General features: G+C 51.4%; 1 protein-coding gene across 7 annotated transcripts in view; it reads right to left on the bottom strand.

Moving 5' to 3' along the window:
• The window catches only part of LRP1B (LDL receptor related protein 1B), a 646,717-nt gene that overhangs the window by 248,802 nt on the left and 376,998 nt on the right, over nucleotides 1-20,917 (bottom strand). For all 7 annotated transcript variants that reach the window (XM_064154536.1, XM_064154527.1, XM_064154516.1 and 4 more), the window contains one exon: nucleotides 13,638-13,800. In XM_064154536.1, the coding sequence (XP_064010606.1) occupies nucleotides 13,638-13,800 (163 nt within the window). The remainder of the gene's footprint in view (nucleotides 1-13,637; nucleotides 13,801-20,917) is intronic.

The following is a 20,917-nucleotide window of genomic DNA, read 5'->3' on the forward strand; positions in this document are numbered from 1 at the left end:
CTGGAGATTTGGACTGCAGCTGTTTCTCTGTGTCGCTGTCTGTAGCTTATTGTGCATTACAGTCAGCTCTACAGCCCCTCTGTCCGTATGTTTACTTGAATGCAAATGCCCAAACTTGTTTGTGTGCAAGTTTTTTTGGAGCAGCTGAGGCAAAAGAAGTGTCAGTGAGTACACCAGTACTGCACTCCCTAATGAGGAAGGAAGGAAGGAAGGAAGGAAGGAAGGAAGGAAGGAAGGAAGGAAGGAAGGAAGGAAGGAAGGAAGGAAGGAAGGAAGGAAGGAAGGAAGGAAGGAAGGAAGGAAGGAAGGAAGGAAGGAAGGAAGGAAGGAAGGAAGGAAGGAAGGAAGGAAGGAAGGAAGGAAGGAAGGAAGGAAGGAAGGAAGGAAGGAAGGAAGGAAGGAAGGAAGGAAGGAAGGAAGGAAGAAAGAAAGAAAGAAAGAAAGAAAGAAAGAAAGAAAGAAAGAAAGAAAGAAAGAAAGAAAGAAAGAAAGAAAGAAAGAAAGAAAGAAAGAAAGAAAGAAAGAAAGAAAGAAAGAAAGAAAGAAAGAAAGAAAGAAAGAAAGAAAGAAAGAGAAAGAAAGAAAGGAAGAAAGGAAGAAAGGAAGAAAGGAAGAAAGGAAGAAAGGAAGAAAGGAAGAAAGGAAGAAAGGAAGAAAGGAAGAAAGGAAGAAAGGAAGAAAGGAAGAAAGGAAGAAAGGAAGAAAGGAAGAAAGGAAGAAAGGAAGAAAGGAAGAAAGGAAGAAAGGAAGAAAGGAAGAAAGGAAGAAAGGAAGAAAGGAAGAAAGGAAGAAAGGAAGAAAGGAAGAAAGGAAGAAAGGAAGAAAGGAAGAAAGGAAGAAAGAAAGAAAGAAAGAAAGAAAGAAAGAAAGAAAGAAAGAAAGAAAGAAAGAGAGAAAGAAACTAACTGACTAACTAACTGGCCTCTGACTGAAATCAGCCTTCTCCTGGCAGCAGTAGGTACAGCTTGAGTTGCTCTTACACTCCTGTTGAGTCCAGTGCATCTTCTCTGGCAGATGCTGACCCACTCTGTTTCATACTCACTGGCTTGTATGAAGGAGGTGCTGGGAAGTATCGCAGGCAGTGAGTTTTCTTAGTCTGGATTAGACTGCTTAATCTGCAGTCCTGAATTGCCCAAAGAGAGAAGGGAAAGAAACTATCCTCCACTTCAGCTCTAAGTGCATTTAAATGCATCATCCCTAGCTGCAGGAGGCAAGGGACGAATGGCTTCCTGGAATCCCTTCTCTGATTACTACCAAACTGTGAGGCAAAAGCTCCTCGAGGAAAGCTGCAGGCTGGTTTGTTCTGCCTTCAACCCAGGTGATAAAACAGGTGAGCCCTCAACCTCTAACCCTAATCTCTGCTGTTTTTTCCATGCAGGCAGGAAAAGGCAGAGCGGTGTGGAATGCTGTCACACATCTCCACACCACAAGTAAGAACCAAGCTTGCTGCAGAAGGGTCCCAAGAACCCTTTCAGCCACTCAGAGGTTAGCAACTCTTACAATTCCTGTCTTGTCTTAAAGTGTGCCATGATAGCAGCAATTAGAATTCTTTGATTCCATCCATGCTTATTACTATTTCAAGGCACCCTGCCTGGTGCCCTGAGGAGTGCCTGCTGCTCTCTCCATGTGCTGCCTCACGTCCCTGCCGAGAGAGGCATCTTGGCCAAAGCCTGCTCGGAGCAGAAAGCTGCTCGTTGCTCAGCAGCCATTTCAGCCATGCTCACGCCACTCTCCTGCTGCTGCCCACGTGTTAAGTCTTCTGCACGAAATCCTCCCGAGCTTGAAAGAAGCAATGTCCCCCAGAAGGCAAACCCAGAGTTTCAGACCCCCCACTGCTCACCACTGCTCAGCTCCATCGACGGAATGCCTCAGAGTGCACAGCCTGAGTCTGCCTTGGACACTGAGGTCTTACCTTTCCTAAACCTTATTCCAAATCACAGACACGTGGACACAGTCACAAATTCTGCACACCAAGGACACAGGAGGCTGATGCTGGCTATTCAGATCACAGAATCAGAGATCATTAAGGCTGGAAAAGACCTTTAAGCTCATCGAGTGCAACCAAAGCCCAGCTACCATGGCCACTAAGCCACGTCCTGAAGCAGCACAGCTACAGCTCCTTGAACACCTCCAGGGATGCAGACTCCACCACCTCCCTGGGCAGCCTGTTCCAGACCCTCACCACTCTCTCACTAAAGAAGTTCTTCCTCATGTCCAACTTCACCATTTCCTCTCATCCTATCACTACTTACTTGGGAGAAGAGACCAACCCCAGCCTCACTGCAACCTCCTATAGAGAGATTGTAGAGTGTTGTAGAGAGCAATGAGGTCTCCCCTCAGCCTTCCCTTCTCCAGACTAAACACTCCCAGCTTCCTCACTGCTCCTCACATGACATCCTCCAAACCCTTCCTCAGCCTCACTGATCTTCTCTGGGCACCCTTCAGCCCCTCAGTGTCTTTCTTATCTGGTGGTGCCCAGAATTGAACACAGTGCTCAAGCTGTGGCCTCCCCAGGCCAAGTCCAGGGGCACCATCACTGCCCTCCTCCTGCTGGCCACACTGGGTTTGTTCCAGACCAGGATGCCACTGACCTGCTTGGCCAGCTGGGCACACTGCTGGCTCATGCCCAGCTGCTGCCAACCAGTACTCCTTTCTGCCTGGCTGGGGAGTCACTTTGGTCTGCAAAGTGTAAGAGCCATACAGGCCTGCACACATGGGTGTGATATGTAGAGCACAGAGACACACACAGAGCATACAAGCAGTCAGAGCTCACCAGTTCTGAGCAGTCTCACTGCTAACTGCAGTGGGTATGACCTGCAGGCATTCAAAGCTTTCAGAACACAGCTGCCAGCATACTGGATATTTGAACATGCACTTAAGCAGCCAGAATGAACTCCTGCAAATGTAAGAATCTAGAGCAGGCTTTGAAACGTGAGCTGCAGATAGGGAAGTGTTGTGATGCACCAAAACACTGCCTTCAGAAACCTGCCTGCACGACAAACAACGAACAGTGCTGCAACAGGAGCCTGCTGCAGGGAAAACAAACCAGCAGCTCCCTGAGCTTCCAGGAGATGTAACACTGCACACCAGCAAAGGGCACGTGGAACACTGAGGAACACAAACCAGCACTTGGCTTGGTGCACTCAACTATTCTTGTTCCAATGTAAATATTGCTGTTAAGAGGTCTGACTCCCTGTGTAATCCCTGCTGGAAAAGCAACTTGCTGCTTCTCCTCTCCTTATGCTCGAACAAGCCAAGCCAGCAGAAAGTGCCAGAGATTATCATTCTGTGGGGCAAGATCAGCCAGGAGAAGAAGGCTCCAGGGGGACCCTAGAACTGTCTTCCAGTCCCTGAGGGCATCCTGCAGGAAGGCTGCAGGGACCTCACTTCCAATCCTGCTGCCAGTTCTGCTGTCTGGTCGCAAAGATGCTGCAAGGGCTGGAGCAGCTCTGCTGTGAGCACAGGCTGAGGGAGCTGGGGGGGTGCAGCCTGCAGAGGAGAAGGCTCCAGGGGCACCTCAGAGCTGCCTGCCAGTGCCTGAAGGGATCCTGCAGGAAGGCTGCAGAGGGACTTGTGCTGAGGGGGTCTGGAGCCAGGCCAAGGGGGAATGGTTTGGAGCTGAGGCAGAGCAGGGTTAGAGTGGAGCTGAGGAAGAAGTTGTGTGTGAGGGTGGTGACAGTGTGTCCCAGGCTGCCCAGGGAGGCTGTGGCTGCCTCCTTGCTGGGGGTGTTGCAGGCCAGGCTGGATGAGGCCTTGATCAGCTGAGTGTAGCTGAGAGGTGTCCCTGGGCATGGCTGGGAGGTTGGAGGGGATGAGCTCTGAGGTCCCTTCCTACCTGAGCCTGGCTGTGTTCCTGTGTGCCCTGCCCTGGGTGATGCTGCTCTGGCAAGGGAGTTGGGACTGGATGAGCTTCCAAGGTCCCTTCCAACCCCTAACAGTTTCACAGCATCACAGAGTTAATTAGGTTGGAAAAGACCTTGAAGATCATCGAGTCCAGCCTATCACTGAACACCTTCTATTTACACACAGGCTAACAGCATATTAGGCATTGGAAGGGACCCAAGGAGATCATCAAGTCCAGCCCCCCTGCCAGAGCAAGACCACATAATCTAGCATAGATCCCAGAGGAGCACATCCAGACAGGCATTGAAAGGCTCCAGGGAAGGAAGCAAAGGTGATGGAGCTGAAGCAGAGTCCCTGGCAGCACCTTTCTCTCTTCGTGCCCTACTTGCAGGCTTGTCTGTGCTAAAAGTTTACATCTTCAGTGTGCCAACTGCCAGCTGATTCAAGGAAAAAGTCTGCTCAGCTGCCAGGTGGACACTGTCCAAACTCATACAGTTTGGTAGCTTAGAAATACTAAGCCCAAGGCCAACTGCAACCCTGGGCCAAAGTTTTTGTGTGTGCAGGTGTATGTACGTGTGTGTGTCATCTGACCCCTGAAAACTAATTACCCAGCTCAGGGTACCTGCTAATGAGCACATTTAAAGTGGAAAAAAGAAGCACAACTCCAGGAGCTGATCAGATTGAGCTGCAGAACAAAAGAAGCAAGTGCTCCCCCCCTTGCAGGTCTTTGGCTGCAGTTCCCCACGTGCTGGAGCAGAGATTTATTCTCCTTCCAGTACAAGGCTGCCATAGCTGTGTGTGCTGACAGGTGAAGGTTCTTTAACAACTTACTCACTAAGCAGGCAATCAAACAGGAGACAGGGGAGTGCTGTCAGCAAGCTGGGAGGACTCAGCTCTGAAGAAAAGCTGCTCATCACTCATGGTGTCCACGACCTCTTACCCACAGCAGGAATCAGCCTTCTGAACCAGAAGGCTGCTCACACTGCAAGACCAAATGTGCCTTTTAAACATGCAGATCAGTTACAGACTCTGCTGAACTCCAGAGGACAGGGATGCTGCTCATGGCCAGCCAACTTGTGTACATCTCCCATCCCACATATTTCAGTTGGGTACCAGAATCCTTTTAGAGCCAGTTTTCAATTTCACTTCTGCTAAATCCTACCACCTCTTAAAAACAAAACTAACCAACCAAACCAACCCAACCAAACTAAAGCCACCAAAACAACAAGGGTGGAACTCCAAAGCAAACAAAAGCACAACCCCAAACAATAAATGTCTATAACTGTCTGAGGGCTGGGGGTCAGGAGCAGGGGACAGGCTCTGCTCACTGAGACAAGCCAAGGCGGAATGGTTTGGAGCTGAGGCAGAGCAGGGTTAGAGTGGAGCTGAGGAAGAAGTTCTCCAGTGTGAGAGTGGTGAGAGTCTGGCCCAGGCTGCCCAGGGAGGCTGTGGCTGCCTCCTTGCTGGGGGTGCTGCAGGCCAGGCTGGATGAGGCCTTGAGCAGCTGAGTGTAGCTGAGAGGTGTCCCTGGGCATGGCGGGGAGGGTGGAGGGGATGAGCTCTGAGGTCCCTTCCAGCCTGAGCCATGCTGTGATTCTGTGATGATATATTCCATGATCTTCAGAACCTGCAAGAGGTTGTGGAGTGGGAGAAAGAGACTCTGAAATCTGGATGAAAAGTTTCTGATTGTCCTTAGCTGCTGCAAAGTTCTGTGGGAATAGATACATTTTTGGTTAGGAATATTCTTTTCCAGGTCACCTTTAAAACTTTGCAGAACTGAGGGAGTCTTACATGTACCTTACAGCTCTCTGAAGCTGCTGGTGCCAGGAAAAGGAACCCAGCTCTTTTAACGATGACATGTCATTAAAATACTAATGATTTTGCTGCTGAAGAGTGAGCTTTAATGACTCGAACCTTCCCCTTTGATCAGCAGAAAATGGTGACTAATCTGAGAGGAGAGAAATTGTTTTAAAAGAAGGTTTTAAGACTGAGAGATCTCCCCCAAGCCTTGTGGCTGCTATAAAAGCTCAGAGACAAGAGAGTGAAAAAAGGGAATAAAAAAGGCAGCAGATGTTTTATTTTTCCCTGCCCAAACACCAATGAAACAAACGAAGAGGGATGCAGCCTGCTCTGACCTCCCCTGCATTCTGAGCCCCTGCCCTCTTCCTCCCCTGGAAGAAACTTCAGCTCCTCACTGTTAACAACTCCTTGACTTCCTCTCCTTCCCCCTAGTTCAAGCTATCACCCAACACCCAATTGCCATTTACTGCACTATCAGGGCACTCTGCCAGGTCAGGCCAAAGACTTTCTTTCTCTGCCTACCAGAGGAAGCCCTTGGGCACCACTTTGTCTTCAGCTACTGTCTAAGGAGGAGTGTGAAGCCAAAGGACATGCCCCTGCACAGCCTGGGCACAGGAAGCCCTCCTGTCACCAGCTAAATGGAGGAAAAGGTCACAGCTGAGATAAGCAAACACACACCCAAGGATACCAAACCAGACAAGCAGAAAGCAGCCAACCAAGCCAAAAGGTAAGGCTCTCAATGTTCTCACTGAGGCCCCAAATCCTGACATGCACAGCCAAAGTGCCACCAGTGCCACCTGGCACCCCAGATGCCAGCTCTTCTCCTTGCCAGGTGCCAGAGCAGCAACTCAATCCCTCTGAATGGGGGAGGAGATGCACGGGGATGCCAAAATGCCTCCTGGTACAGCCCAGAAGTTGTCAGGAGGAAGTCTCCAGGCTCTGCTGTCTGGTGCCCAGTGACAGGGCCAGGAACAACAGGCACAAGCTGGAACCCAGGAGGCTCCATCTCAACATGAGGAGGCACTTCTGTGTGGTGAGGGTGTTGGAGCCCTGGAGCAGGCTGCCAGAGCGCTTGTGGAGTCTCCTTCTCTGGAGCCTTTCAGAACCCACCAGGGTGTCCTCCTGTGTGCCCTGCCCTGGGCCATGCTGCTCTGGCAGAGGGGTTGGGCTGGATGAGCTCTGGAGGAGCCTTCCAACCCTGACTTTCTGTGATCCTGTCATTATTCACTTTTCCTGCTGTGCAGCTGTTTGTTTTTCTCCTGGCCTCTTACCACCACCACGGAGCAGCACTCAACACTGGGACACATGAAGAGATGTTGTTCTCTCATCACTCTGTGACAGTCTCTCCTAATGTGGTGTGAAAGAAGCAGAGCTTGTAGGTTTCTTTCTTCACTTCTGCAAGGAGCCCAAGGAAAAGCCGATTAAAGGCTTTATCCAAATATTTACATGACACACACTGCTGCAGTCAGCTTGCTCCTCTCACAAAGCTCTTTCCCCCTAAGTCTTTTCTCCTCATTGTTACTAATACAATTCTTCAATGCTGGTTACAAGTTTCCTTGACTTCAGCCTCTAACTGGGCTCCAGCTCTCTCCTTCTGCCCCTCCAGGATACTTTGCCTTTACAGTGATGGCTGCAGGAAGCATCTGCCCCATTTCCTGGCTCCCAGTACTTCTCCACACTGCTCCAGGCATCCTCCCCCACACCAGCTTCACCCTGCACATCCTCTCTGCAATCTCACCATGCCTGCCCTTTCTCCACACACCTCCTGTGTGCAATGGTTTCGTAACCGGGTGCTAGATCCATGCCCTCTGCATTTCAAACGCTCCTCCTTTAATGACTCTTTCTGCCTCAGCCTAGGAAATACAGGAGGAAGTGCTGACTGGCATCACCAGCAGCACCAGCTCCTGCCTTGCAGGTCAGACAGCTCTAGCACAGAGAGCAGCCGTGAGCCAGCAGCCCTCTCTTCTCTTCGTGGCATTCCCTGTTTCCTGGCAGAGTCTCCCCCCAGAATGGAAAGTGGCTGTGAGGAGAGGTTACGAGAGCATGACGCTTGTACCAGAGCCACCCAGCCACGGAGTGCAGCCCAGCCCACCGACACCAGCCGCTAAGGAGCACAGCCAAGGCCAGCGCCGAGCATGCCCCAAGCGCCGCACCTCCGCAGGCTGCTCCAGGGCTGCTGGTGCCGCCACCTCCCTGGGCAGCCTGCTCCAGGGCTCGAAAACCTCCTAACGTCCAAGCGACCTCCTAGGCACAGCTCGAGGCTGCTTACTCTTGTCTCAGCACTTGTTACTTGGGAGAAGAGGTGAAGCTTTAAAGGGGTGGTCCCCCCAGCCTGCTCTCCTGCAGACTAAGCATCCAGCTCCCGCAGATGCTCCTTGTGAGCCTTGTCCTTCAGGCCCTTCCCCAGCCTCGCTGCCCCTCCCTGGACCCACTCCAGCATTTCAGTGCCCTTCCTGCGGCGAACGGCGCCAGAGGGAACCCAGGAGGGAAGTGCTGAGCGCAGGGGCACGACCCCTGCCCGCGCTGCCGGCCCACCCTTGCTGGTGCAGGGCAGCATGCGGAGGGCTGCCCCCCGGGCACACTGCGGGCTCGCTGATCACTGCATCTCCGGCGGGTGTGCACACCGCAGGCACAGGGAGCTGCGGCACTGACTCCCGGCTCTGGCGCGGGGTCCCTGCTGAAGCACAGGCACACAGTCCCCTCCCGCTGCGGGCTGGAGCTAGCTCAGCCCCACACTGCAGCACAAACACCTGATGCAGGCAGTCAGCAGAGCCTTCTGTGAGCGGCACGCCTGAGCGCAGCCCGGAACCCGCTAACAGACACTCGGTGCCCTCTGTTCCAGGCAGGGGGATACAGAGGCAGCACAACAGCCATCCAGCTGGCTTGCAGCAAAGCTGGGAGAGAACCTGCGTCCATGCTCCCGCGGGACTGCAGAGCCTTACCCTCCCCAGCCCGCACCCGGGGTGATCAGAGCCTCATGACTATGCACACTGCTTGCCACGCTGGCTGGAATCCTTCCCCAAGCCACTGCCCAAGAGCAGCTGAGCTACTGAAGCCCTTGGCTGGGCAAAACCCTTCTGACTGGGCTCATGTTTGTCTCATGTGGCAGTCACCAGCACCAACTTAACGCCCACCTGGAGGAGCAGCTGAAGTAAGGGCTTCTGCTTCCTGACCACCGAAGCAAAGAAGACCCTGGCTCAAATTCCTCAAACCCTGAACTGCAGCCTTCTGGAGGCAGACATCTTACTGCACAGGCACTGGGCAGGTAACACATGGCTGCAGAACCATTTACTGTCCCCCTCTCCTTCTGCTGGCCACTTTATTTCCCGATAGCACTGCCCTAGCTTCTTCTTCACTGCCAAGTCTGGCCTCTGGAGCAGTCACCATCAGCAGCGAGGCACAGCCAGCCATGGCCCCTGCTTCTGAAACCTGTCCTGTGCTACTCTTAACTCCAAATTGATAACAGATGAGGATTAGTGCTGGAAACCTTCTCATTGGGTAAATTATCCATTTGTTGTCTTGGGTGAGGTGGGGAAGGAATTTTTCAGATGGGCATCCATTAGACATAGTCTGCAGTAACCCAAGAATCACAGACTCATACAATCAGAGAATGGTCTGGGTTGGAAGGGACCTCAAAGCTCAGCCAGGTCCAATCCCCTGCCATAGGCAGGGACACCTCCCACTGGAACAGGTCACTCAAGGCCTCATCCAACTTGGTCCTGAGCACCTCCCTGGACTTACAACACCATCACAACTACACATCCAGCCAAACCTGCAGGCACAGAGACATGGAAACAATCAGACCCAGAATCTATTGTTGAGTGCAGCAAAGGCAAGCATGCAGAATGAAGAAATTTGCCACCTGTGCTTCAGTTGTTTTAATGCTAACTGGAGAATTTCTGGTTCATGAAACAACTAAATGCGTAACAGCAGAGGGGTGACCATGCAAGGGGAGCAGGGCTTCACCTTCTGCTGCTACAGCAAAGTCATCACAGCTATAAAGGCTCCTGTTCAGGCTCTGAAGAGCAGAGGAAATGGTGCACCCTCAGCTTGCAGAGGAATGTAGCATGATAGCAGCACACGCTACAGGAGCAAATATCTTAGGGTGTGATCACAATGAATGCCTTAGTGAGTAACCCTTACAGGAGATGACACCCCCAGAACAGCCTGCCTTTCATACCCAAATACACACAGCACCCCAGAACAGTGACTGAGAGTCATATGCTGACAGAGTACACACTTCACACACCTCACTCATTCAGGGCTCAGCCTGGGGCAGGTTTGTTGGGATGGATGAGTTTGGGACTCTAATTTAAATAAGTAAAACCAGTGAGGTCCCTAGACAGCAGTGCTGATGCTCTGAGACAGAAAAGTCCACAGCTGATGCCAGCTGGGAAGAGTCAAAGGGAAGCAGGATAAAACACCAAAAAAAAACCCCTAAAACCACAAAAAAAAAACCCAAAAAACCAACAAACAATTCCTGAAGGGGTCCTGCAGGGACACTGCAGAGGGACTTGTGCTGAGGGGGTCTGAGCCAGGCCAAGGGGGAATGGTTTGGAGCTGAGGCAGAGCAGGGTTAGAGTGGAGCTGAGGAAGAAGTTGTTCAATGTGAGGGTGGTGAGAGTGTGTCCCAGGCTGCCCAGGGAGGCTGTGGCTGCCTCCTTGCTGGGGGTGCTGCAGGCCAGGCTGGATGAGGCCTTGAGCAGCTGAGTGTAGCTGAGAGGTGTCCCTGGGCATGGTGGGGAGGGTGGAGGGGATGAGCTCTGAGGTCCCTTCCAGCCTGGGCCATTGTCCAGTTCGATGTCACAAAGCCTTTGTCAGCAGCTAGACTGGGATTTGATTATCTGACTGCATTCTGAACCATACCCCAGCCACAAACAAGCTGAACTAATGTGTAAAGTGAGGCTTATCAATTAAAATGTGTTGTAGATATCTGATTAACAGAGCAACATGTGTCAGATAATTAAGAAAACTGCCAATAGAAACAGTAAACAACTAAGTGCTGAAGTGCAAATTTTCAGCCCAGGGTTTCCACCATGAGGCAAACTGGAATTGCTGTTTAAGGAATCAGACTGGGAAGATGCTGAGAGGGCTGCAGCAGCTCTGCTCTGAGCACAGGCTGAGAGAGTTGGGGCTGTGCAGCCTGGAGAAGAGAAGGCTTGGAGGAGACCTTGGAGTGGCCTTCCAGGATCTGAAGGAGGCTACAGGAGGGCTGGGGTGGGACTATTGACAAGGTCTGGGAATCACAGGATGAGGAGGAATGGGTTTGAACTGGCAGAGGGGAGATTGAAAGTGGATGTTAGCAAAGGGCTCTTTGCAGTGAGGGTGGTGAGACACTGGCACAGGTTGCCCATGGAGGTTGTGGAGCACTGAGTCACTGAATGTGATCATGCTGGAGATGTTCAGGACCAGGCTGGATGAGGCCTTGAGCAACCTGTTCTAGGGGGAGGTGTCTCTGCCCATGGCAGGGGGTTGGAACTGGCTGATCCTTGAGGTCCCTTCCAACCCAAACCATTCTGTGATTCTGTAAGTGCAAGGCTCACCTCTGGTCTCTGCTACAGGGCAGCGCTTGCATCTACCTACTGCTCTTACATAAGGCACTAAGAGAGGCAGCTATCTGAGTAAGAAGGGTTGTAGCTAGCAGACATCTAAAGAAGGCTAAGTAGCCTCTCTTTTTCCATTCCAGCCCTCCTCACAGAATCACAGGGTTGGCTACAATGCTCAGACCCCTGGCAGGTGAGATTAACTAACCACAGGCTGTGGACTCCTCTAGCAAATGCAGCAAAGGAGACACAAGCAGGCTCTCAGGAACAAAAAGGCTGCTGCTGGCAAATCTGAAAGCTCCGAGTTCTTTCAGCCCAGAACTTGCAGCAAATCAGTTTAAAGCTGAGCTTGGGCTTGTCTCCTGAGCTGGCTCTGCAGTCGGTGGGAGCGAGCTCCCCATCTGCCGCAGACAGAAATACAGCTCCCGTCGAGCACGGCAGGACACAGCTTCTTGGTACACTCTGCGTGCAAGCTGTTGCTGTCAGAGCTGAAGCCATTGTGATAATGCCTCTTAATGCTCCACCAGGCTTTAAATAAAGAGTGACAAAAGCCCACATATGGGTGACAAGCTGTTCCACAGTAAATATTGTTGTATTTATTGAGAAGGGGCTTATGGCACTTCTAGGACACGTTCCACCAGGCACTGCAGTCTGAACTGCTCACAGGCTGATGAAACCAAGATCTCTCTTCTCAAATCCTCGCCAAAATGGAGCCCTTAACTTCACTTGATCCTCGGCCTGTTCTTACTCAGTTATGCTTTTACCTCACCATGTGCTGGAAAACTTTTCCCAGCTGGTGACTGCTACAGAATGGAAGAGGTTGAGGGCTCTGTGTTTTCAGCAAGGCTTTAGTGCCTCCCCAGTGATGCTGAACCTGTCTATGGAGGGGGAAGGCAGACACGGTGCAGTTGCACCATTGCAGCTGACCCTCTGAAGCACAGCACAGAGTCACAGAATGGTTTAGGTTGGAAGAAACCTCAAGAATCAGCCAGTTCCAAACCCCTGCCATAGGCAGTGACACCTCCCACTACAACAGGTGACTCAAGACCTCATCCAGTCTGGTCCTGAACACCTCCCTGGGCAGCCTCTGCCAGTGTCTCACCACCCTCACTGCAAAGAACCCTTTCCTAACATCCAGTTTCAATCTCCCCTCTGCCACTTCAAACCCCTTACCCCTTGTCCTGACACTACAAGACCTTGTCAATAGTCCCTCCCCAGCCCTCCTGTAGCCCCCTTCAGATCCTGGAAGGCCACTCCAAGGTCTCCTCCAAGCCTTCTCTTCTCCAGGCTGCAGAGCCCAAACTCTTTTAGCCTGTCCTCAGAGCAGAGCTGCTGCAGCCCTCTGAGCATCTTGGTGGCCTGCTCTGGACTGGCTCAAATAGTTCCATGTCCTGCTTGTGCTGGGGGCTGCAGAACTGCACACAGGACTCCAGGTGCAGGAATTCTTTCACTCACACAATGAAATTAAACTCAGTAGAGCCAACTCCAGTTCTCCTACAGCTGAGGGCATGCAGTACAGCAAAACCTCCACAGTTCCTCTTGCCCCTGCTGCAGTCAGAAACACAATTCACAGGAAAACAAAAGGGGAAGAAAAACTAATGCCAAACAGAGACTCTTTGCTTCCTGTCATTTCAATTCCATGGTGAGAAATCACCAGGCACATGCTGGAATCACAGATCATAGAATCACTTTGGTCAGTAAAGGCTATTTAGATCCTTGACTCCAACCACTCTACCTACCAGGTCTGGTGCTAAGCTGTGGCCCTCAGAACCATCTCTGTGTCTTAAACATCTCCAGGGGCAGGATTCAATCACCTCCTTGAGGAGCCTGTTCCAGTGCTCAGAAGCCTTTCAGTTAAGAAGTTCCTTCTAAGAGCCTAAACCTGCCCTGGTGCAAATGGAGGCCACTTGCCAGCAGGGAGAAGAGGCTGCCCCTCATTCACCTTGCGATAACCTCCTCTCAGGGCCCCTCCTTTTCTCCAGACCAGCAACCTCAGTTCCTGTAGCCACTCCTCACCAGACCTGTTCTCCAGACCCTCCACCAGCTTTGCTGCCCTTCTCTGGACCCACCTTAATGTCTTGCAGTGAGGCCCCAAAACTGAACACAGTACTCAAGGTGTGGCCTCCCCAGTGCTGAGTACAAGGGGACAATCACTTCCCTTGTCCTTCTGGCCACACTCTCTCTGGCACAGGCAGGATGCTGTTTGCTTTCTTGGCTACCTGAGCACACTGCTGGCTCATCCTCATCTGGCTACTGAATGACATCCTCAGATCCCTTTCTTCTGGGCAGCTTCCCAGCCCCTCTACTTCCAGAGAGTTAATTACCTGGTACAAGAACCTGTTCCCACTTGGCTACAGCACCTGTGTCAGTAACTCACCACAGCATGAAGAAAGGAGGTTTTAAACTGCCTGAATGAAACAGGTAAGTGCTGCTGCAGATGATTACCCTTACCCTGCAGTTGGATCAACAGCTATGGCCTTAGGGTGAGTGAGGTCCAGCTCGATGAGGGTGATGCACACCGACCCGTTCTGGCTGCAGACGAAGATCCTGCCGCTGACGTGATCCACGAAGTACCAGTTCCCAGTGATCCAGTCCACTGCCATCTGCTGCACATCTGCCAAGGGAAAGGAAGAGAGAAGGCTCAGAAGTGCCCCTGTGCCACCCATACCTGCTCTGCTGGCTGCCCCAGCAGGCAGATGCTCTACTCTGTGCGCTGAAACAACTCCAGCTGGCTTTACCCTGGGGATGCCACAGGGATGGACCTCCTAAGAGCTCATTTGTTGTGTGTAAAGGACACTAAAGGCAGATCATAAATACTTCACAGAAATTAAAAACCCCTGTGTGTAAATGCTGTAAGCAATGGCAGCACACTTTCATCTGCACTGAAATGACTTCTGCTGGTGGCTCTGAGCAGTCTGGATGCTGCCAAATACCTGATTCCACTGCCACAAGTGGTTGCAATCACTGCCTGTGTGGGGTGGATTAGAAGGGTGAGTAGGTCCAGAGAGGTTCTCCTGCCCCTCTGCTCTGCCCTGCTGGGGCCACATCTGCAATATGGTGTCCAGTTCTGGGCCCCTCCATTCAAGAAGGAGCTCAGGGAACTGCTGCAGAGAGGCCAGCCCAGAGCCCCCAAGCTGCTGCAGGCAGTGAACATCTCCTGTGAGGCCAGGCTGAGGGAGCTGGGGCTGGCAGCTGGCAGCAGAGCAGCCTGAGGGCTGCCCTCAGTGCTGAGCTAAAGAAGATGTGCAGGGCAGTGTCGGGAGGACACAGCCAGGCTCTGCCCAGGGGTGGCCAAGGGCAGGGCAAGGGGCACTGGGGGCAAGCTGGAGCAGAGGAGGTGCCAGGGGAACAGGAGGGGAAAGTTTGTCAGTGTGAGGTTGTTGGAGTCCCTGAGCAGGCTGCCCAGAGAGGTTGTGGAGTCTCCTTCTCTGGAGCCTTTCCAGCCCCACCTGGCTGTGTTCTTGTGTGCCCTGTCCTGGGTGATGCTGCTCTTGCAGGGGGCTGGGACTGCAGATCCCTTCCAACCCTTAACATTCTGTGACTCTGATTTCTTAGAAATTACATTGGTAGTTTCCTTCCCAGGATGGTAAGAGAAGGAAAACTTCATAACCACCCAAGACAAGAGATTTAAACCAGTTCCTTCTTGGTCTTGTGGCACCCTGGAATCACTTTTTGCAACTGCCTTCTGCTTTGCTCTTAGAAGTCAGCCTCTGTGTCTGTACATGTTCTAGCTGCTGCAGTAAGCAGAAGTATAAAGAAGAGGGAAAAGAAGCAGGGGAGAGAAACCCACAACTGTGTTTCCTAGGAGGTTTGCTCATGGTGCTCAGGGCCACAGTACTGTTACCAGCAGGTACTTCAGCTGCCTGGTGGTGTAAGGATGGGGAAAGACAGTCACTAGCAGCTGACCTCAGGATGCCCTGCTAGCCTTCTGACCTGCTCTAGCCAGCCTTTCTCAGCAGCAGGCAAATTTGGGTTCCATTTCTTCTAGGAAGATCGTCCTCAGTGCACTTCTTTCAGGGAAGTGTTCCCCAGGACAGGCTCTGAGAAGGAGACAGCTGGAACCAGAAGGAGAGCTGTGCCTCCAGCTTTCTCCCCTAGCTCCACTGTCTCCCTAGAAAGTGCACAATGCAATTCTGCCTCTGCACAGCCTCTGAATGCAAGGACCAGTAGGGAGGAGGTAAGAAGTGTGTTAGCAGAAGATTATTGGGAGGAAAGTCTTTAGTGAGGGTGGTGAGACACTGGCACAGGCTGCCCAGGGAGGCTGTGGAGGACAGAAGCACAGGATGTGATCAAAGACAAGAATAACTTGGCCACTCTAACACTACTCTAATGAGCTCTTTTCACCCCACTGTATGCACGTCCATTGTGCAGCGGCTGCAGAAGCTGCCGGCAGAAGTTGCAATTATGTCATGATGGGAGGAGCCAGATGTAAAAAACCACAATTTCACAGAGCAGATTATTTCTATTGTTATTACTTCCACTTTTCAGTATTTCTCCCATCCTTCAGAAGCTCAGTTTTTAGGGTTCTGCACTCCAAGGACCTGTTGCTGCCCTCATATCCGCATTGCACTGGAGAATATGAAGTAGAGTCAGGAAACAAAGTGGTAGCCATTAACTGTCTGACAGTAAGAGAGAGCTGATGAGCCCTGCCTTTGCTAAGCACTGCAGCAGACACAGAGGCACAGGAGCTGTCCTTCAAAGTACAGGCAACACCAACAAGAGCCACTCAATAAAATCCCAGCAGTAGCTACCAGCTGTATTCCATCTCAGCCATCCCATTACACAGTTCACTGCTACCTCTTCTGTCTCGGATTTCTCCCCTTGCACTCCTCATTTTCCTTTCAATTCAAAGCCAGTGTTATGTCCCTTCCCTTCTGATGGCTCCCATCAAAGATATGCTGAGCCAGAACAAAGAAATGCTCCATTTAGCCCAGGAGCCAAGCTCCAGAGGAGGCCAGTGCCAGGTGCACGATGAGACAAATGCAAGCATTAACACACTTTAGGCAATAGGCAGGGCAAGAGTGGGGTCTTTCCCCTTGCCCAAACAAAGTATGTTTTAACAAGATCAAAATCTTCTGCTCCTCTGGAAATCAGGACTTGTTTAAGCATTTTCAGTGTCTCTGCCTTCCATTTGCAGAGGTTGGGGTTATAGAATTAAAGGTTTACAGCTCAGCAATTCAGTGAGATTTGAAAACTGCAGAGAGGCTTCTGCATAGCAGAGGCAGTCCTGAAAACATTATTTACCAAGCATGAAAGCTACAAAAGGACATCAGCTTTGAATGCTGGTAGAAATAAAAGTAGCAACTCAATTCCTCCAAGGAGAGCTCAGGAAGATTGCTAGACATTGGGAGTGGATGGAAAGGAGAAAGCTAAAGCAGCAGCCTGCTGCAGGAGCAGGCACAAATCCAGGCTGGCTGCAGAGTGGGTGAGAGTGGCTCTGGAAAAAGAGCCTTGGGGGTGTTGGGTGCTGAGCAGCTCCCCAGGAGCCAGCAGTGCCCTCCTGCTGTGTGCTGGCTGCAGCCAGAGCAGTGTGGGCAGCAGGGCAAGACAGGGGATTGTGCCCCTTGGCTCTGCTCAGACCTCACCTCCAATCCTGCCTCCAGTGCTGCTGTCCCCAGCAGGAGAGGACACAGAGCTGTGGAGTGAGGCCAGAGGAGGCCAGTTGAGTCTAGTGGAGAGGTGCCACTGCCCACGGTGGGGAGGTTGGAGGGGATGAGCCCTGAGGTCCCTGCCAGCCTCAGGCACTCTGGGTTTCTGGCTCTTCTGACGGTCTGGACAGTCCCTCCTTTCACAGAAACGTGGCACACAGCCGACAGACACAGCACACACAGACTGATGGATCTGTTAAGGTAACAATATCCACACCCACCAAATGTTGGCCCTGCTCTTCCCTTAGTTATTCATTAACATGGCACAAGAAATGGCACTAAACAGGGAGGTTCTATGGGAAGCTGGGAGAACTAATTGGAAGTTATCTTAGGGTTAACCACCTGCAACAAAGAGCTGAGAAGCCAAGGCTGCTCAGCAGTGCAGGAGAGTGAGACAGCCAGGAGCAATTTCACACCACAACCTTTGTGCCACAGATGTTAGAATCTAAACTCTTAAAAAACCCTTTCCTGATCTCCCCTCCCCAGCAGGTTGTGTTTATGAAGGGCACAGAGGTGCCAGCAGCAGAGGCTAGTGGAGAGCCTCAGGCCAATGCCAGTGGCGCTCTCGTAATGCTCTTCACTACAGTGCATGCCATGCTTAGAGGCTCCAGCACAGCCGTTCCTTGAGTCACACTTCAGAGCTCTACTGCATGACGTGGAGAAGAGGTCCCACATTACACTTCTCTCCAACACAGCCCTTGTGAGGCAGCAGGGCCCTGTCATCTGCTAATTAACCTGGACATCCATGCACAAGAGCATTTGCACTTAGCAGCTACACACACCTCATGTTCCCCTGATCTGCACTGAGCTCTGTCTTCTTCGTACCATGTGCAGTGAACTGGACACGTCCAGGAGCACAGCATGGTTGGGGTTGGAAGGGACATCTGGAGATCTTCTATTCCAGCCTCTCTGCTAAGGCAGATTTGCCCAGAGGAGGCTGCACCCAGTTGTGTCCAGACAGAACTTGAGCATCTCTAGAGGAGACTCCAAAGCCTCTCTGGGCAGCCTGTCCCAGGCTCCCCCAGAATAAAGCAGCTTCTCCTCGTGCTCAAATGGAGCTGCCTGCACTCCAGGCTGCACACATCGCCCCTCTGCCTGCCTCTGGGCACCACTGTAAAGGCTGACCCATCCCCTTGCCACCTGCCCGGTATGTACTGCTAAGCTGTGACAGCATCTCCTCAGTTGCTCTTCTGCAGGCTAAGCAGCCCCAGGTGTGTCAGCCTGTCCCCCTAAGAGACGCTGCAGTCTCCTCACCATCTCCCTCGCCTACGCCTGGCTCTCGCCAGCGGTTCGCTGCCTCACCGGAGCTGTTCATGAAGGCCTGCCCCAGCAGAATGATTTTCTATGGTCACCTCTGTTCTGTACATGCAGAATGCACTCAGTTAGCAGGTAACACCTTTGGATGAATTAGTCTCCATGGCTTTGCTAGCAGCAGTGCTAGCTGAGCTGCTGGGCACGGCTCCCCAGCTCTCACACCAGCCGCGGGCACTGCAGACCACATCAGTAAGGTTTGGGTTGCACTGGGCACTCTTTGAGCATATCCAGGTGCCTGTGCTCCAGAAGTTCCTGAACTCATTTCATGCCTTCTTCTGGAGTCATCTGTGAAAGCTCACCATGCACAGATGTGGAAGCCATTTGCACCTTCAAAGCAATTAATCTCCCCCTGCACACTCGCAGCTGCTCTCAGCAACCTTCCAGCCCCTTCCGAGGAGCTTTCTTTTTTCCCTTTTCCTCTTCTAATAACAGGCTCCTTGGAGCACTTCTGCCAAATGTGATCATCCTTCCTTTATTGCTTTTTAAAAACCAGGATTTCCTCCTAAGGACTTCATAAAGAACAGTTAAGACATCCTATAGCCTAAATTCCAGCCTGGTTAATGGCATTATGCAGAGCATGGGCACGAGCACAGATGTGCCTGGAAGCAGACTTGTTCCATTTCCTTAAGGACACCAATACCACTGTGCCTTTAGAGAAAACAGCAAATGTAGGAGAGTGGCAAATCTTCAAAGGGCTCTGCACATACATCTTACAGCCAAAAGTGAGTTTGTGAGGGAGCCATATGGAATGACTGCCTCCTTTCACTTCCATTTTCACAGCTATATTTGCACTGCATCCATTTGACTGCCACTGCAAATCAAGACTTGCACAAGAAGCCTTGAACTGGCAGAAGAGAGGGAAAAGCAGCTCTATGATTTGGTATTAATACTACTGATCATGGAATCCCAGAATGGATTAGATTGGAAGGGACCTCAGAGCTCATCCCCTCCAACCTCCCAGCCATGCCCAGGGACACCTCTCAGCTACACTCAGCTGCTCAGCCTGGCCTGCAGCACCCCCAGCAAGGAGGCAGCCACAGCCTCCCTGGGCAGCCTGGGACACACTCTCACCACCCTCACACTCAACAACTTCTGCCTCAGCTCCACTCTAACCCTGCTCTGCCTCAGCTCCAAACCATTCCCCCTTGGCCTGGCTCCAGACCCCTCAGCACAAGTCCCTCTGCAGCCTTCCTGCAGGATGCCTTCAGGCACTGGCAGCAGCTCTGAGGTGCCCCTGGAGCCTTCTCCTCTGCAGGCTGCACCCCCCCAGCTCTCTCAGCCTGTGCTCACAGCAGAGCTGCTCCAGCCCTGGCATCATCTCTGTGGCCTCCTCTGGCCTCACTCCACAGCTCTGTGTCCTCCTTCTGCTGGGGACAGCAGCACTGGTGGTGGGACTGAGGGTGAGGTCTGAGCAGAGCCAAGGGGCACAATCCCCTGTCTTGCCCTGCTGCCCACACTGCTCTGGCTGCAGCCAGCACAGAGATGCCTGCTGGGCTGCAGGAGGGCACTGCTGGCTCCTGGGGAGCTGCTCAGCACCCAACACCCCCAAGTCTCAGCACACCTATTGCCCCCTAAAATCATTGCTGTCTTAACAGAGCTCAGATTATGCAGCTGTTGAAGAAAGACCAGAGACAGGCAAATTAATCAGCTTTCTCCTTGCATTCCTTTCAGCAGAAGCATCTCTTGTTTTTAATGTAAGAAAGGAGCTAAGCAAACTGCTCACTGAGCCTCATAGGAGCTGCAGCCCCTTTCAGAAAGTTCTGAGTGAACTGGGCAAGGATTTTGGTGGAATTAGAATTAAAAATGCTCACTGCACTCTCCACATGCTTCTGATTAAAAATGAAAGGCACAGACAAGCTCTCTCTATTTTAAGGGAAGGTACTTAGCAATTACTGCCTTAGATCCTTACAAATGTCCTTGCTCAGAAGGTGGCTGCAGTGAGGACTGCCTGGAAATCTACTCAAGGTGCAACAATTTCCCTGACAGTTACTGTGGGCAATTAGAACTTTGAGTAATTTGTTCTTTTTGGGTATCATTTTAGTTCTTCTGTATAAATTTATCTTTATATCAATATATCTGTATATAAAATCTCTACATTTATCTATACCTAAATATATCTATGTGAAACCTCTACCTTTATCTATATGTAAGTACATCTCTACCTAAATACATCTGTATGTATCTACATTTATCTCCATATACCTATTTCAATCTCTGCATTTACATAGAGATTTAAGGGCACTCTGCTTCTGGAAGTGCTCATACTTGGTGCTTACATTTACTACCAAAGCCCAGAGTGCAGAGAGGCTCTTGCCGAGAGCTGCCCCGGTGCAGACCGAGGTCACTGCTAAATCCTGTGTGCCACACTGGGGTGCAGAGGGTAAAAGGCTGCTCCTGCAGGTGGAGCAGACAGGACTGCTTCCCTGAGTTCTGACTAAGGAAGCAGCTCCTGCTTCCTCCTGACTCAAAAGAGGTGAGACAGAGACAGAGACAAATATAAACTAAAAATCCAAAGGCACAAACATACATAGGAATGTAACACAAATATTAATACAGTAACGCTAAAGACTGGAATAAGGAAACATAAAATGAAAGAAACAAACAAACCCTGGAAGGCAAAAGCAAGAAAAATGAGATGACAGAAAAGCAAGCAAAAGTGGCACAACAGATTTGAGACATTTTGCCTTCCCCTATGTTCTCTCTGTCCTTAGAGCAGATCTCTCCCACACAGATGCACTTTGCTTCTCCATGACCAGACTGTGACTTTCC

This window comes from Pogoniulus pusillus, chromosome 2 (assembly GCF_015220805.1).
Source record: "Pogoniulus pusillus isolate bPogPus1 chromosome 2, bPogPus1.pri, whole genome shotgun sequence".
Classification (NCBI taxonomy): Eukaryota; Metazoa; Chordata; class Aves; order Piciformes; family Lybiidae; genus Pogoniulus; species Pogoniulus pusillus.